Here is a 16,814-nt window from a genome sequence, read left to right as displayed (position 1 = left end):
CCCCCCCCCCCCTCCCCCCTTTTCTCATCATTTCTCATCTATCACATGTGGAATCAGTGCCGCTACCGTAAGTGTGCGCACCCCCTAATTGGGATTCCAAGCCCAGCGAGTAATAGCTCAAGGCCTAAAGTAAGCCCATGATTTTCTACCAAGCCACTTCTCTACATAATTCGAGATTTTTCTACTGGATTTCATCTCACCATCTCTCTCGAAGAGACTTCAATCCAATCGGATCCTAAAAATATATAGAGTTTTCTTAGATCCCTTTATAAAATAGTGGTGATATAATCTTTAAAAAAACCTTTCTTCATAATCAGTCCGAAAATAGTGAATAAGTATCATATATAACTTTATAAATGCATGTATATCGAAAATAGGGTATACATATAGATTAAAAAGAGTTAATATGCAAGAATGTAAAAGAATACATTTACTTATTTATATGAGCTTTCAAAATAGATAAGTATCATTCATATAAAATATAGGATGGTTTGGAAAACATAGATATTTGCATGAGGTTGCGAATGAATGCACAAGCAATAACTTCATAAATGATTCTAATATGATATTTTGCTAGCAAAGATAGAATGCTCATCATTCACCCTTCTTCCTCATAATTTCTCATACTTCAACTCATTGTCCTACTTTCAAATATGAGTATCATAGATCATCTCATAATCACATTCTCTTAATAAATAGGTGTTAATAAAAGTAGTAAACATATGTTTTTGAGAAACTCCCTAAGTTGTACTAAGTTTCGTGACAATATGTAACTAGTTCAGCAGATAGTTCAAATCTAGTTAGTCTATCTTATATTCTTAGACTACATAGTACAAAAAGTAGTTCAAAAGACCTTGAAGACTTTGAAGACAACGTACTGAACAGACATCTGCACCAGAACATAAAAGATGTTCAGAGTTGGTTAATGGAGTTACAACTGCTTTCAAGATTCTGAAGAGGATAAATAAGAGCCAACTCTTATTTGTGAAGGTTGAATAAATTTACACAGAAAAACCAGCAAAGAAGATCTTTGTATGAGTTTAAGAGAAATCTTGGCAAAGCTTACCTTTGACACAAGATACATCTTCTCTATGAGGTTAATTGGGCAAGCATTCACGCTGGAAAGCCGTTCGTGCAACTATTGAGAGAGAGCCTCAATTCAAGAAGATCAGGAGATCAAGTTCTTGTCAACTCTTCAAGGTTGAACTCTAGAATGGAGCTGTGATGAATTTCTAGAGCAACCGTGTGATACACAACTGTAATCAGTGGTAAATTTCGTAGTGTTGATCAATGAAGAGTTGGGCAATCAGAGTGATGCCCCCCAGATGTAGGAACTGAGGTTCCAAACTGGGTTATCAATTGCTTGAGTCTTTATTGCTTTAGAAGTTTTATGTATTTTGCTGCTTCACAGTCTAAATAGAACTAATCTTTGAACTAAGTCTAATCGTCGTTAATTGACCTCCAATGAATCTAGCAATTAGGTTCATAAATTGGGAGCCACTTATAAATTCTAGGACCTAGACTCAGTTAGTCTAAATTTCAATTGGTATCAGAGCACAGTCTCAAGACTCTTATCTTGATATCCGATCCTTCGTAATTTTCTTTCTCTCTCTCTCGTTCTAACCCTGTGTCTTCAAGATTGTTGATGTGTTTTACAATCGTATCTATGAAAGGACAAACTAGACCACCACAATTAGTTGGCACCAACTATGGATACTCGAAGGCAAGAACCAGGATCTATCTTCAAGCTCAAGGTGTAAATGTGTGGAAAGCTGTCACTCATGGGTGGACTCATCCCAAAAGAATCCAAGATGATAAGTCCGAAATTCTGGTTCCAATCGAACAATGGACTCCTGAAGAAATTACCGACAATGATAACAACAATAAGGCGCTGAACACGATTACAGGTTCACTCGATGAGGACCAGTTTGGACTAATTGCAGGATGTAGTACTGCAAAAGACGCATGGGAGATTCTGGAAAAACTCTATGAAGGAGACTCATCGGTCAAACAAACCAAAATGCAGCAAGTGCATACCAGATTTGAGGAATTGTGTATGAAATATGAGGAAACCATAGTTGAGTTCAATGCTAGGGTTCAAGAATTGAAGAATGAAGCTACCGTATTGGGTGAACCCTTTTCATCAGAAAAATTGGTTAGAAAAATCCTCTGATCTCTGCCTGTGCGATTCATGATGAAAGTTACTGCAATTCAAGAAAGTGTACTGGGAAAAGAAATCTGTTGCTGAATTAATGAGTAACTTGAGAACATACGAGATGGACATTCTATCGCAAGAAAATAGCACTAAAAAGGGTAAGAACGTGGCCTTCATTGTTGAAGGATGTGATTCAGAAGAAGAAGTCGAACAATTAGATGATGAAGCAGTGGCAATGATCACTAGAAACTCTGAAACAGATAAATCGAAGAAACAGAGGAGGTAAGAATCAGTCAAATAGATCAAACAGTTCCTCCTCATCTTCATCAAATTCATCAAAATCTAGTGGTAAGTCAACTAACTCAAACTACATGAAAAACTCTGGTTAGTCCAGTCAGTCTGGTCAATATGGAAATCAATCACGATCAAATTAATGGCAACATGCTGAAAACAAGAATAAGAACAAGGGAATTCAATGCAGAGCATGTGAGGGTTTGGTCATATCCAGGCGGAATGTGCCACCTATCTCAAGAGAAAGAAGTCTATGAAGGTAACCACCTGGAGTGATGAAGAATGCTCGGAGGAGATTCAAGATGAGGATGAAGAAATCTCAGGAAACTTTGTTGCATTCACTGTTGCTATGACATAATCCCATTCGGAATTGGAAAATTACTTAGATCATGAGGAAGTTGATAAACTACCATATGAAGAACTCGAACAATCATATATACAACTGTACAAAAATTGGGACATTCTTCTGAAAACTCACACCACAACAAACTCCAAAAATGAATTCTTGGAGAAGAATCTTGAATCACTGAAGAAACTGGTTGCTGACAAAGATGCTGAACTGGCTATGTCCAACTCTCAGGTGATGCAGTTGTCAACAGAATTGAAAACTCTAAAAAAGCAAATCAAGATGATGAGCACAACATCAACCTTGAATCAGATCCTTGACATTGGAAGATTGCCCAACATTCGAAATGGTTTAGGGTACATTCGAAACTCTCAAAATTTATTTTCTACCAAGTTTGTCCCTACTGGCACAAGTATTTGGACAAAAATAGATCCTAGACAGGGAATCCAGAGAAAAAATAAACTCCTATATGCCATTACTATAATAGAAAGGGGCACACAAGACCTGAATGTTACAGGTTTTACAGTGATCAGAGAATTGAAAATTTTCAAAAGAAATGGATCACCCTTGTCAGTCGACAAATCTGGGTAAGAAAATCAGATCTAATATGCTATTTAGTGCATCAGGAAAAGGATCAGGGAAAATGGTACTTTGACAGTGGTTGTTCTAGACATATGACTGGAAGTAAAGAATATCTCAAAAATATAATTCCATATACTGGACAAGTAACTTTTGGTGATGGAATCAAAGGTGATATTCTGGGAATTGGAATTCTTAATGTAGCCGGGCTGCCCTCCTTGTCGAAAGTGTTACTGGTGCATGGATTAAAAGCAAATCTGATTAGCATCAGTCAGCTATGTGATCAAAACATTAATGTGGGATTCACAAAAGATCGATGCATTGTCAAGGATCAACAGAACAAAGTCATCATGGAAGGTATGAGATCCACAGACAATTGTTACATTTTATCCACTCTAACCTATTGTGCTGCAGGACTACTGTTGACAATACTGAATTATGGCATCAAAGGATTGGACATATGAATTATCAAGACATGAATCGGCTCATAAGTCATGAATGTGTGAGGGGCATACCTAAGTTCAAGGTCAAGGAAACAGGTATCTGCGAGCCATGTCAACTAGGTAAACAAACCAGAGCTCCTCACAAGTTCTACAATCACATAGGAACTTCCTCATGTCTGGACCTTCTACACATAGACCTGATAGGACCCACACAAGTGGAAAGCATAGGAGGTAAAAGATACATATTTGTATGTGTTGATGATTACTCTCGCTTCTGTTGGGTAATGTTTCTCATAAATAAATCTGAAACTTTTGAGCAATTCGAGAAACTGTGTTTGAAGCTACAAAAAAAGAAAAATTCACATATTGTAAAAATTGTGAGGATCAGGTCAGACCATGGCAGGGAATTCGAAAATCAAGATTTCTCAAACTTCTGCACCAAAAAATGGAATAGTGCACGAATTCTCAACTCCAAAGACTCCTCAGCAAAACAGAGTAGTTGAACGAAAGAACAGGACTATCCAAGAGATGGCTCGGGTGTTAATCAATAGCAAAAGTCTTCCACAATTTTTCTGGGCAGAGGCTGTACATACTGCTTGCCACATAATAAACAGAGTATACCTCAAACCTGGGATGTCACACACACCGTACGAATTGTGGCGAGGAAGAAAACCAAGTCTGAAATACTTTCGCATTTTCGGAAGCAGATGCTACATACTGAATGACAGAGAAAATGTCGGAAAATTTGAACCAAAGAGTAACGAAGGCATATTTTTGGGATACTCAATAAACAGCAGAGCTTATCGGGTTTATAACAAAAGAATCAAGACCGTCCAAGAATCTATAAATGTAATTATAGATGATCAACCTCAAAAAATGAATGACTATGTACCAGCCACTGAACCAGATCAAAGGCAAGAACAACCTAACAAAGAGATAGTGATAAAGAAGTCTGAGTCAGATTCTGAACCAGAGGATTTAGAACAAAAAATCCCGTTCAACACTCTCGAACCAAACATATAGACATCTGTCACCATTTTATCAGAGAGCTTGTGGAAAATGGAGACATCAAATTACACTACATACCAACTGACAAACAACTGGCAGACTTATTTACAAAGCCTTTGGAAGCAATCAGGTTCAACTCTCTTAAATCCGAACTTGGTATGTGTACCATTCCGTTGAACTAGGTCAGAAAATGGTTCTACAATTTTAAACCCATATTACTTGCCCACATGCAATTTGAAAATTTTTATGATGACTTGTTTACCTTTAAAAATTACATTTAAATACTAATGCCTATCTGATAAGCATGAGATATTTGAGAGACAGTGTACCACCCAGACCAAGCTGCCACAACATTAATTATGGAGAGGATAACTGTCAAATCAGCACGTCTCCCACGACTATCACACTTCACCACGTAACTCGAAGAAACAGGCTATCATACAGTCTTTAGGCCTTTGAAAAACCAATTGTGAAAAGTGGAAATAAAAGATCTCCCAAAATCTCTTTCAATCTCTACATTTCAGATACTCATATTCCACCTTACCAGCTTCATAAAATTCCTACAAACACTCTGAAGTTTTGAGGCTACCAGCAACAATGGATCAAGACAAATCACAATATTGTGATTTCGCAAGACTCACCAACAGATATCCAACTGAAATCCAACATCAAGCATCACGGGAGATGGTAATGATCATTAACAACAAGATAAAGCCTCCCGAAGGAAAACCCATCTAGTCATGGTATTCCAGAGCCGAACAACTTGATTATCTGAAGGGGTTCCTCAAGCCACTTGTAGCCGAGACCAGTGAATCATCCAAAGCTAAGGCTCCTGAGGTTTATTTCGCAAAACCCTTGTCTATTAACTATGTTATATGTGATATATGTGAGTATGTGAACAGTATGGTGCTCTGTGTTTAATAAATATTTTAGGAAGAAATTGTTCTCTCGGATACAGAGGATGAAAATAATCATGAAAATTCTGCTGTTGAAAAACCCTTGCCTTTAATTTCTGTTAAACAAGAACCTGTTGATGATTTACATGAAAATCCTTCTGTTCTTGATAAAAGCTTATCTTTACTTGCTGATATTAACCATATGACTACTGTTATATATGGTCCACATCAACTACAACCCCTACTTCTCTATTTTCAAAACTTGATATGTTCACTATCTTGGATGAACACAGAAGGTCAGCCTCTCTTATAAATCGACTATCTGTCCCTATGATCATTCCTCAAGTCGTAGAACCTTCACAAAGACATGTCCTGTCATTACCACCATCCAAACCAGTAGAAACTGAAGAACCCAATCACCAGAACACAGAGAAATCTCAACCTATTCTGTCTGAAGAGTCACATACTACCGAAACCATGTCTGAACCACTCACTGAACAAAATCCTGAAGTAACACCAGCCAACCCTAGTGTCGAACCAGACCTAAACCCACTGGATTTTGAGACTAAATGTGAAGCAGGAAATGTCCAAGAGATGTAAGTTGTAGATCCAGCTGATGAAGAAGACAATCTGCCGCTGTCTCAAGTTAAGAAAAACAAGGAGAAAGCCAAAGGCAAGAAGAAGGTGCAAGAAGAACAAGCCGATACAAATCCTGTACAGAAAATTCAAGTCTTCACGGTTCCTGCTCCAAGGCGCAAAACCAGGTCATCATCAATCATTGAACAGAAGGAAACCCCATCTCTTGTCAGAAAATCCAAGAGGAAACAAACAGCTGCTGAACCAAATGTCTCACAAGAAGCTACCCGTCATAAGAAGAGGAAGAAGAGTATTTCAACCAATCCTGATCACACCCTAGTGGCTGAAAGCCAGCCAGATGTGTCTGCTGTGGTACCACTTGAAACAATCACACCACAATTTCTTTCTGATGAGTTTGCAGCAAGATGGGACTCCACAAACCAAAGAAAAATTTTGAGTGAAAGATTTCTTGATGTTGAAAAATTCAAATCCCAGTGCCAACTCATGCCAGTATTTGAGAAGCTGAACCTGGTGAAATCTGTGACAAGCCTGAAAAGCTACCCACCTGTTGCCATAAAGGAATTCTATGCAAACCTTATGCTGACCCTTAAGGAAGTGGGTTCATCTCAATATGGGCGTGTATGGCTCCGAGGAAATGAATACAACTTCAATCCTTCCATCATCAACATGTACCTGGGCATTGATGCAAGTGATATTGAGGATCCTGTTCTGGGAGCAAACACAATCACAAAGGTCATTACAGGTGGAACATACAACTATTGTCCTACTGAGACAAACATGCTGCCGGCAAAATCATTGACTACGAAGTATGCAATCCTGCACAAAATTGCCATGACGAATTGGATGCCGAGTGAGCACAGAGGAGGATTGAACTTGCATATGGCCAATCTGATCTACAGAATAGGAAAATGTATACTTGTTGACCTAGGTGACTTAATTTTCAAGCATGTGGCAACTTTCAAGAAACCTGCTACTAAGGAAAGCAAAGTGAAGTTACCCTTCCCATGTACAATCTATGGGGTACTTTACACACAAGGATTCAAACCAGAACCAAATGAACCCGTGGATGTTCCTCAAGTAAGACTGATCGATGCTCGACTCAAATCGGGATCACATGTGCTTGACATTTTTCCAGAACATGGAAGCAGTTCTGCTCCAGCCTTAAATCTTGATGCTCCATACACAAGCAGGCTAACAGCACAGCATTTAGACAGAAGCATCAAGGATCTCAACACAATCATTCAAATTCTTGTTGAGAAGAGAACAATTGAGATGCAGCTGCGTGAACAACTGAGATTAAGGGATCAAGAGATGGCTGCTACTACTGCTGGACAATCTGATGAACCTTCCATGACACCTGATGCTCAAACTACTAGCAACCTACCGGATGTTGAGGTTACCTTGAACAGCCAGGAGGCTGAATCTTCAGAATCGGAATGATTCTGTTTTAAAATCTGGGTTTGATTTCCTACTTGGTCCTGCTAAGGAGTCTTGTGGCTACAAATTCACAAGTTCCTGGCAATAGGGGGAGTAGGATAAACCTTCTAATCATTGGTTACTTTTTCTGTGTTACTGGCTACTTTTTGCTGATGGATTGCGAGGACTTTCCTTTTGAAGACCCCTCAAGTGCTGCTAGAAGATATCATCTTTGTTTCAGCATGTATTAAAAACTCACTTGTTTTGTAATAGGGTCTTAGTCTATGTTGGTTATTGTTCCGATGAAATAATGATCATCTTTAAGTTTCTAAACTCAAAACATTGGCACATTGGTTATGCATGTTGGTTTTGAACAATCTCTGATATGTTAGAAGTTTGTGCTGTAAATTGCCAAGAAACTTGATACAAAGGGGGAGATTGTTAATAAAAGTAGTAAACATATGTTTTTGAGAAACTCCCTAAGTTGTACTAAGTTTCGTGACAATATGTAACTCGTTCAGTAGATAGTTCAAATCTAGTTAGTCTATCTTATATTCTTTGACTACATAGTACAGAAAGTAGTTTAGAAGACCTTAAAGACTTTGAAGACAACGTACTGAACAGACATCTGCACCAGAACATAAAAGATGTTTAGAGTTGGTTAATGGAGTTACAACTACTTTCAAGATTCTATAGAGGATAAATAAGAGCCAACTCTTATTTGTGAAGGTTGAAGAAATTTACACAGAAAAACCAGCAAAGAAGATCTTTGTATGAGTTTAAGAGAAATCTTGGCAAAGGATGATGAAGCAAGCAAACAACTAGACTTTGAGCAATGCTTGGACACTGAGATAGACAATGTTGTAAACTTAGATATTAGTGATGTTGAATTGGTAAATCATGTCTTATGAAAAATATTGTACTTAAAATTAGACAAACTACTAACCTTTTATTAATTGTTAACAAGTTTTCTTTACCATCTTCCGGCATAATCACTTCTTCCTCATGTGCTTCAATTTCAAGACGTCAATGCTTGAAATCATTGACAACATGCCACTCCAAAAAAGGGCTAAAAGTTCAACATAAGTATGCCAAAAGTCCACAAGTGCTAGTAAGTACTCTAATTACCTGCTTCATTATAAAGACACACATGACACTATGATGCATACCTAATTAGTTTCAAATTGCAACAAACTGCATTTGCAAGGTATTTGCAAAAAAAAAAAAAATGACTCAAAAATTTGGAAGAAAAGGTGAAAATACTCCTTGTTGAGTTGTTAAAAATGAGTTGGAGATCAGGAGATAACAAAACCGATTGTGGATTATATTCCATGAAACACATGGAGACTTACATGGGCAATCCACAATGGAAATGCGGTTTTACTCAAAAGAAACAGAATGTAAGTTCACATAGTACTTTGCATATTTGTACTACTCATTTTGTCTTTAAAAAATATGTATATAACAAACATGTAACACAAATGCATGACCTTTACTTGACATCTTTATGGACATCGTATGCATCAAGAATTGTCATGATGCCAGTGAATATGTACAAGGCGAATGTGATAAAGAAAGCCCATGATTTGTTTGTGGGTAAAAAATAGATAGTGAAACTGTGAATGTGAATGTAGATGTGTATGTGAAGACGGATGTGAATGTGTTGACACATGACTGCGATTGATAGTCAATTTGATGTACATGTTTTTGGAAATCAAGTAGAAGGTTTCATTGATAGTTTTGATGATTAACATATTTCATTGATACTATGATGCGTTTAATGTAAATTCTGGTGATTGTGAACACAACTATTTAGCTCTTGACTTATAATTTCAATGTGTCAATTCCTATATGCTACAGTTTCATTCACAAATATAATATTCTAGTTTCATTTGATAAGGTGGTGTTAAATCGTATGTGTAATTCCATCTAAAACTATAATATATTCAAAAAGAAACTGTAGTGTTTTTAAAAAGAAACTACGGTGTTTATCAACTGATACTATAGTGTTTACATAATGGAACTGAGTATGTTTTGTCAAATATTATTGTATGGTATAAGAAAAAAAAAACATTAACTTGGTATATCACAACCACTTTGTTTATACTATAGAAACAATTAACAAATACTTTAGTTCCATTTGATTTACATTGTTTATAGAATGTAACTAATAAAGTGGTGTCAATTCTTATGAGTAATTCCATCTGAAACTGTAATGTTTTCAAAAAGAAACTGTAGTGTTTAGTCAACAATGATTCTATAGGGTTTACAGAATAGAATTGAGTATGATTTGTCAAATATTATTGATAAGAACAAGACATTAATTTAATATAGCACTATCACTTTGTTTATATGATAAGACTCCGAGATACCCTTATTTCAGGAACATTTTAGGGTGTTTTATCGCGTCTATAGCGTCCTTACTTGGTAAATTATGTTTGTAAATGCTTGAAAATCACTAACTGATGCGCAGAAGCTACTTTTAGCTTAAAAGAAGTAAAACAGGAGCCCCGGGAGCAAATAGGACCAAAAGTTGAGCTTAAAGAGCAAACCAGGCAAGAGCGGAGCCTTGGAGGACCAAACTGGAGGGCCACACGCGCGTGAGCATGTGTGAAAACATTCCAGTAGCTTCCCACGCACGCTCAGACGCGTGTGAGAGGCGTGGAGACGGTGATGCGCGAATTTCAGCTAGGGTTGTCATTTCGGAGACTATTTAAACCCCTTTGATGAATTTTCAGAGGAGGTTCCCAGAAAATTAGTTTTCCTTTTCTTAGTTTTTCCTTTGGAGAACTTTCTCCATTTTTCTTAGTTTTTTAGATTAGATCAATCTCCATTGTAACAAGACAACAAGCTTGGATTGAAGATCTTCTTCTTTCTAGGTGATCTCTATTTCATTTCTATAATTTTAGCTATCTTGTTCTTGGATTAAATTAGATTTTGCTTGAATTTCATATTATGAGTAGCTAGTTTAGTCTAGGTATTTGGATTGTGTGATTGAATATTGCTTGTGTGATTATCTTATCTCTATATCTTGGATCTATGAGTTTGTGTTGATGGATTATCTATTCTTGTCTATTGATTGTTGTTTTGATGAGATCTTGTTTGGATTTGGCCAATCTAGATGAGAGATTGAGCTCTTAACTCTTTCATGTCTTTGATTAGAGTTATGATTTAAAGCTTGACACAATCATAGTTCCTATGGACTTCTTAAGCATAGTAGGATAGTGTGTAACTTAAGTGTTTGATAAAATTCCTCTTAGAACTTTGGATGCTTGAAGGCACTCCTAAGTCAAAGAAGCCTTAGTACACAAAGGTGGAAAAGGACTAAGACAACACACTCTTGAATAGACAATATCCTAGCAATCCTAATCCATGACCTTAGACACTCCACTATGCAATATTCATGAACACTATCCAATCCCTACCCCTTTTACATATTCACAAAACCACTTTTACTTTACTACTCTCTTGCACTCAAACCAACCAAATGAACTACTCTCACTCACAAATCCACCCTTCACCACACTCGAATCCGATGCATGATCCAATCAAGTAAACTCCCGAACGTTTGACACACCTCCACGTCCCTCCTTCGAGACCGACACTCGGGGAGTCACAGACTTTCCGTTTTATCATATAAACATCTTTTGACGAATCAACCCCTACACAATACTGCTTCTTCATTATACTACAATTACATTTACAAATACTGGAGTTTCAGTTGAATTAAACCTCAGTTGCATTCGGGTTAAATAAAAAAAACAATAATATCAATCACCGGTTACATTTTATGTATACCACAATTTCATTTAAACAAATATTATACTAACACTTGAAGTACACAACAATTTCGTTATGTATTAAAAAATATAATAAAAACACATTAAGTTAAAAAAATCAGTATCATTTTATGCATGCTACGATTTCATTTCACCTATATTGTAGTTCCATTTGAATTACACCTGAGTTCCAATATAATTCTTCTTTCAGTTAGAACTAAACTGAACCAACTTTAAGCTACTCCCACTAGAAGGATGAACAAAATACCCACTGCCTACCATACTAGTAACAGATTCTTGCACAAAGGACTGCATTATTGTTATCTTTGTATTCAACTCAACATACTTCGCATAACTCTTTCGCCATCTTCATGGTTATACTTCTTTTCTATTGTTCTAATCATATGTTTGTTGCTTTCACCTTTTGGCCTACTACGTGATGGATTTTGTATAACACCATGTAAGGGTTGTTCACCATTTTCACAAAAAAATAAAAAAAAAAAAAAAAAAAATAGGACCAATTTCACCTTCAATCTTCCTCTTGCCATCCTCAGATGCATTTTCACATGCTTCCCGAGCTTTACATTTGTCTTGGTTAGATAAAACCAACCGCTGAAACTTTCTACCATTTGTATAATCCAAACTGATGAAGCAAGACTAAAAACATTTGAGGAACAAGCACTGTCTAAGATTCTGTCTTCAAGAACCTTTTTTGGTCCATCTTTTAAGAATATACTTATCAGGGATTGTTGCAACACAATGAATATTTAAAATGCGTAAAGAATAAGAGCACAGAATACCCATCTCTGAAAACATCTTGCAACTACATGATATATCCAAGTCCTTAACTCTAAAACAAACCTCATGACGAATCAGATCAACATCAAGATGTCAAACATGATATTTAATTACCTCACCGCTACCCCCCACAGATTCTTGATGGCACGAAGAACCTTTCAAGAATTGTCCCTCAAATAGATAGTATATCTCAATTGTGTAAACAACTCTAGCATGTGAAAGTAGTTTCACATAATTCATAGCCATCGAAGGCACACGTTAAGAACAACGACATCTTCACCACTCTCCTTACTTCTCCACTCAGAAACTACACTAACAAACAAATTATAAAAATCATATAATCCAGTTGTTTTTGAAAGTCTTCTAGAAATTGTATGATTAGTATACTCACTCTTTTGTGAGGATAAAATACCACCAGAGAAATACTTTTTCCTAAACGCAAGACACCACTTCTCCCTAATATTATAGAATCTATCTAACCAAACATTCTTATGACAATTATATTCAATCACCATCCTGAAAAATATAACATAAAACATAAATTGTAAAAAATACACAAATAAAACATAAAATTCATATACACTACTGAGTTGGATATCATATTTCTAAGTAGAAGGGGTGTAGGGTATGCCGAATAAATCCAACTAAGCTCTACAAACAAATATAATCTCTAACTACTCCACAAAAACAAATTGAAAGCACAAAAAAAAAGGAGAAAATTGTCATTTTAGCCCACTGACTATAGGGGTTTTGTTAATTGCAGTTCACGACTTTCAAAACTGTTAATTTCATACCGTAACTATTCAATTTTTATCAATTTCGGTCACTCCGGCCAAATTCACTGAAAAATCCTAAACCTTAAAATAATGAAGGGTATTTTAGTAATTTCACATGTCTGTTCATCTTCTCCGGCGACTTGTTGTATTCTTCTCCGGCAGGGACCTGCTGGGAACCTGAGAGAGCTCAACGACGGGAGAGAGCGAGAAGGAAGCGACGCAGTGGACCTCTCTCTTCGCCGGTATCATGTCCGGCCTCACTTTAGGCTTGATGTCTCCAGAAATGGTAGCGGCGACAATGGCAGATGCAACGGAAGCGGACGAGCAAGACGATGCCCAAGAGATGCCGGAGGCCAGCTGGGCGACTTCTCCCATCTCCTATTTTCGGTGTGGCCTCCTCGCCAGCGTGAACCAACAACGCCGTTAGCAGCAATAGAAGGGGAGGAAAGCGAATGCGGTAGTGAAGCACTGCCTAACGAAGAGGAAAGCTCACCGTTGCTTGCTATCTTCATACGCCGTGAACCAACAACGCCGTCTGCTGCTCTATTCATCGCAAAGGCATGGGCGAAAAAGTGTAAGAAAAAGTGGGGGCTCGCCGGAGAAGAAGAACATACATGTGAAATTACTAAAATGCCCCTCATGATTTTAGGGTTTAGAATTTTCCGACGAATTTGACCGGTAATTTGGCCGGAGTGACCGAAATTGATAAAAAACTGAATAGTTACGGTATGAAATTAACAATTTTGAAAGTCGTGGACTACAATTAACAAGACCCCTATAGTTAGTGGGCTAAAATGGCAATTTTCTCAAAAAGAAAAAAATAAAGACTGACATAATATCAGTTTATCAAACCACTAGTATCATTTCCTCATACTAGTAGTATCATTTCATAAACAAAGCAAAATCATTCCATGTACAGTAAAAAAAAAAAAAAACATAAAGACTAACATAGTATCATTTTATCATACTAAGCTAGTAGTTTCATTCCCTCAAACCTGCAGTATCATTTTATAAACAAAGCAAAATCATTCCATCTACAGTAAAAAAACAAATAAAGTAAAAATTGATATACTTTCATATTATCAAACCCACAGTATCATTTCATCAAAACTGCATAATCATTTTATAAACAAAGCAAAATCTTGTAATGAAAGTTGCAAAACATACCTGGTCTAGTAAAATTCAAATTCAGCTTCTATATCAGTATACTTTAACAGAAAATTGAATAACTCTACGAAACCCTTTTGTTTTCTCAATCCTTTGATGTGTTTCTTTGAATTCTCCCCAATGTGCCAAATACAGAGCCTATGGTTTGAGTTCGGAAAGACTTGCGTGATTGTAGCAGCCATGGCAAAACACTTATCAGTCATTATTATTTGCGGGTGCCTACCGTCCATCGACAGTAGAAATGTTTTGAACATCCAAGCGAAGGATTCTATCCTCTCATTCAGTAAAAACCCATAACCAAACATGACGTTCATACAGTGTGATTCATACCTACAAGGGACCACAAATCATATCATACCTATTAGTACGATATGTTGTATCGTGTACTACCAAATCGCCAAACAAATGATAATCCGCTTTCATTTGTGCATCCCTCCCAAAAAAGCTACACAACCTTGCATCATTATCAACTTCGAATTCAAAAAAGAAATCACAGACTCATTCAATTGTCTCTTCTTAAATATCTCAATCAAAGTGTTAGAATCAAACCTATTTAAATGCTTCACTGAATCTAAAAACACGGTATTGTAAGCATTCCTAGTAGTAAATCCAACAAATGGTGAACCTCCGGACTGGTGTTTTAAAAATCAAATGCCATCGGATAAGGGAACTCCACTCCTCTTCATGTCTTTTAAGTATGCCAACTAATTCACATAAACATTTTTATGCAACCTCAACATATAACTTGTGGATGACGGGCACAACTCATGATTATGATCCTTTACATGGTTGGTAACAACCCACTTTCCATTTGAATTTACACCAAATTGACACATTGCATTAAATTCACTCCGAGTCTCTACCTTTGAATAACACTTATTAACGGTCTTTAGTCTTACTTTGAGCCCAGCTTAAGAACAATGAAACTTTTTCATCTTCAAAGTCCGACTTCCAGAGACATAATACCGTTTTCCCTTCCAAACACTAAATCCCATTCAAAATGCATAATCATTGTACATATCAAATGCTTTTTCAACTGAAACAACAGAAAGCCCAACTAATTCTTGATTAACTGTGATTTATTAAGATGAACCTTTAGTATTTCTATACCAAAACTATCATACTCAGTAAAGAAATATATTGACACTAAAGACATATTGATCTGATACTACAGTGTTTCATTCCCTTCCTCCTCAGCGGCTTCCCCAACCGATTACTATTACCAAGTATTTGATATTCATTCTGATTCCAATTCCAATGTGTGAACCAAAGACACCCTAATAGATATCAAAGATTCAAAGTCTACATAATCTATTAAAACAATCAATGACTTCTATTTCATCTTAAATTAAGTAATGATAGTAAGAAAAATCCAAATACATTAAACCCTAGGTGAAGAAGAATGCTCAAATACATTTGATTCTGCAGTAATGACGCCTAATATGTCAATATGTCATTGTACTCCTGTTGAAAAAGAAGATATAAACTGATTTGAAGACATGTAAATGCAACATGAAATTTGAGAGTTTAGAGGGAGTATAGCGAATAACTTACCTGAGTTTAGAGGGAGTATAGCGAATAACTTACCTTAAATTGTAGGTGAACTCAAACAACTCTACTGCAACGTTAATGCACTCGAATTCTAGTTTAAAATGGAGGCGGAAATTGATTAGAATCCTTTTAAAAACAACTTGAGTTTAAGAGGTAGCTGTGAGAATTCTGTTTGCTCGATAGATCGAAGATGAGAGAAATGGCAATTTATATTGTTCTTTTAACGAGGTCTCTGTGACCCTAGCCGGTAAAGGATCATCACAAGAAGGTAAGCCAACCTAGGTTACCCAGAGTTGACCGGCTCAAACTCAAGGGTTTGAGGATTGAACCTCCAACCTCTCGGTTATAGATAGAGCACTCTTACCACCTGGGCTGTCCTTACGGACACATGGCAATTTATATCGTAGACCAAGGTATGGTAGATCCTGGTCCAATACACAGAATTTGATTTCATAATGTACATAATTCATGTTCATAATACACATACACATAAATACAGTATAATGAAAATGAATTAAACACTTAACATAATATACATAATTCATATTCATAATATACAGAATTCATGTTCATTATATCATGTTTATGTGTATATGTATTATGAACATAAATTATGTACATTATAAACATGAATTCTATACATTATGAAGTCAAATTATATTTATTGGATCATGGTTCACAGCGCATTGTAGATCTTGGTCCATGATATAATGATTGGAGAGAAATAGAAATATGGACCATACTATTAAATAATGTACATTCAGTATAAAAATAATGTACTTTTAGCATATTAAAAATTGATATTGTATTCAGAGAATGTACATTATTTGTGTACTGAATGTATATTATATGTACATTCAGTACACAAATAATGTATTAAAATGTACATTTTATTATGATCCACGCAGCACTATATGAACCATGGTCCACACAATAATTTGCTTGAACAATGCGGTTGTTATACCATGGACCCGGGTCCACCTTGGTCCATGTTCACAATTTCATAACTCCA

At 36.4% G+C, this 16,814-nt stretch overlaps 1 protein-coding gene across 1 annotated transcript; it reads left to right on the top strand.

Moving 5' to 3' along the window:
• Positions 1-5,419: 5,419 nt before the first annotated feature.
• LOC116005806 lies at positions 5,420-7,755 on the top strand. The gene is made up of 4 exons (XM_031246045.1): positions 5,420-5,509; positions 5,600-5,659; positions 5,756-6,014; positions 6,326-7,755. The coding sequence occupies exons 1-4, from the start codon at positions 5,420-5,422 to the stop codon at positions 7,753-7,755; spliced, it is 1,839 nt and encodes a 612-aa protein (XP_031101905.1).
• The last annotated feature ends 9,059 nt before the right edge of the window (positions 7,756-16,814 follow it).

The sequence above is a fragment of the Ipomoea triloba genome, chromosome 15, assembly GCF_003576645.1.
Source record: "Ipomoea triloba cultivar NCNSP0323 chromosome 15, ASM357664v1".
NCBI classification, from domain to species: Eukaryota; Viridiplantae; Streptophyta; class Magnoliopsida; order Solanales; family Convolvulaceae; genus Ipomoea; species Ipomoea triloba.
This window is presented reverse-complemented; position numbering and strand designations above follow the sequence as displayed.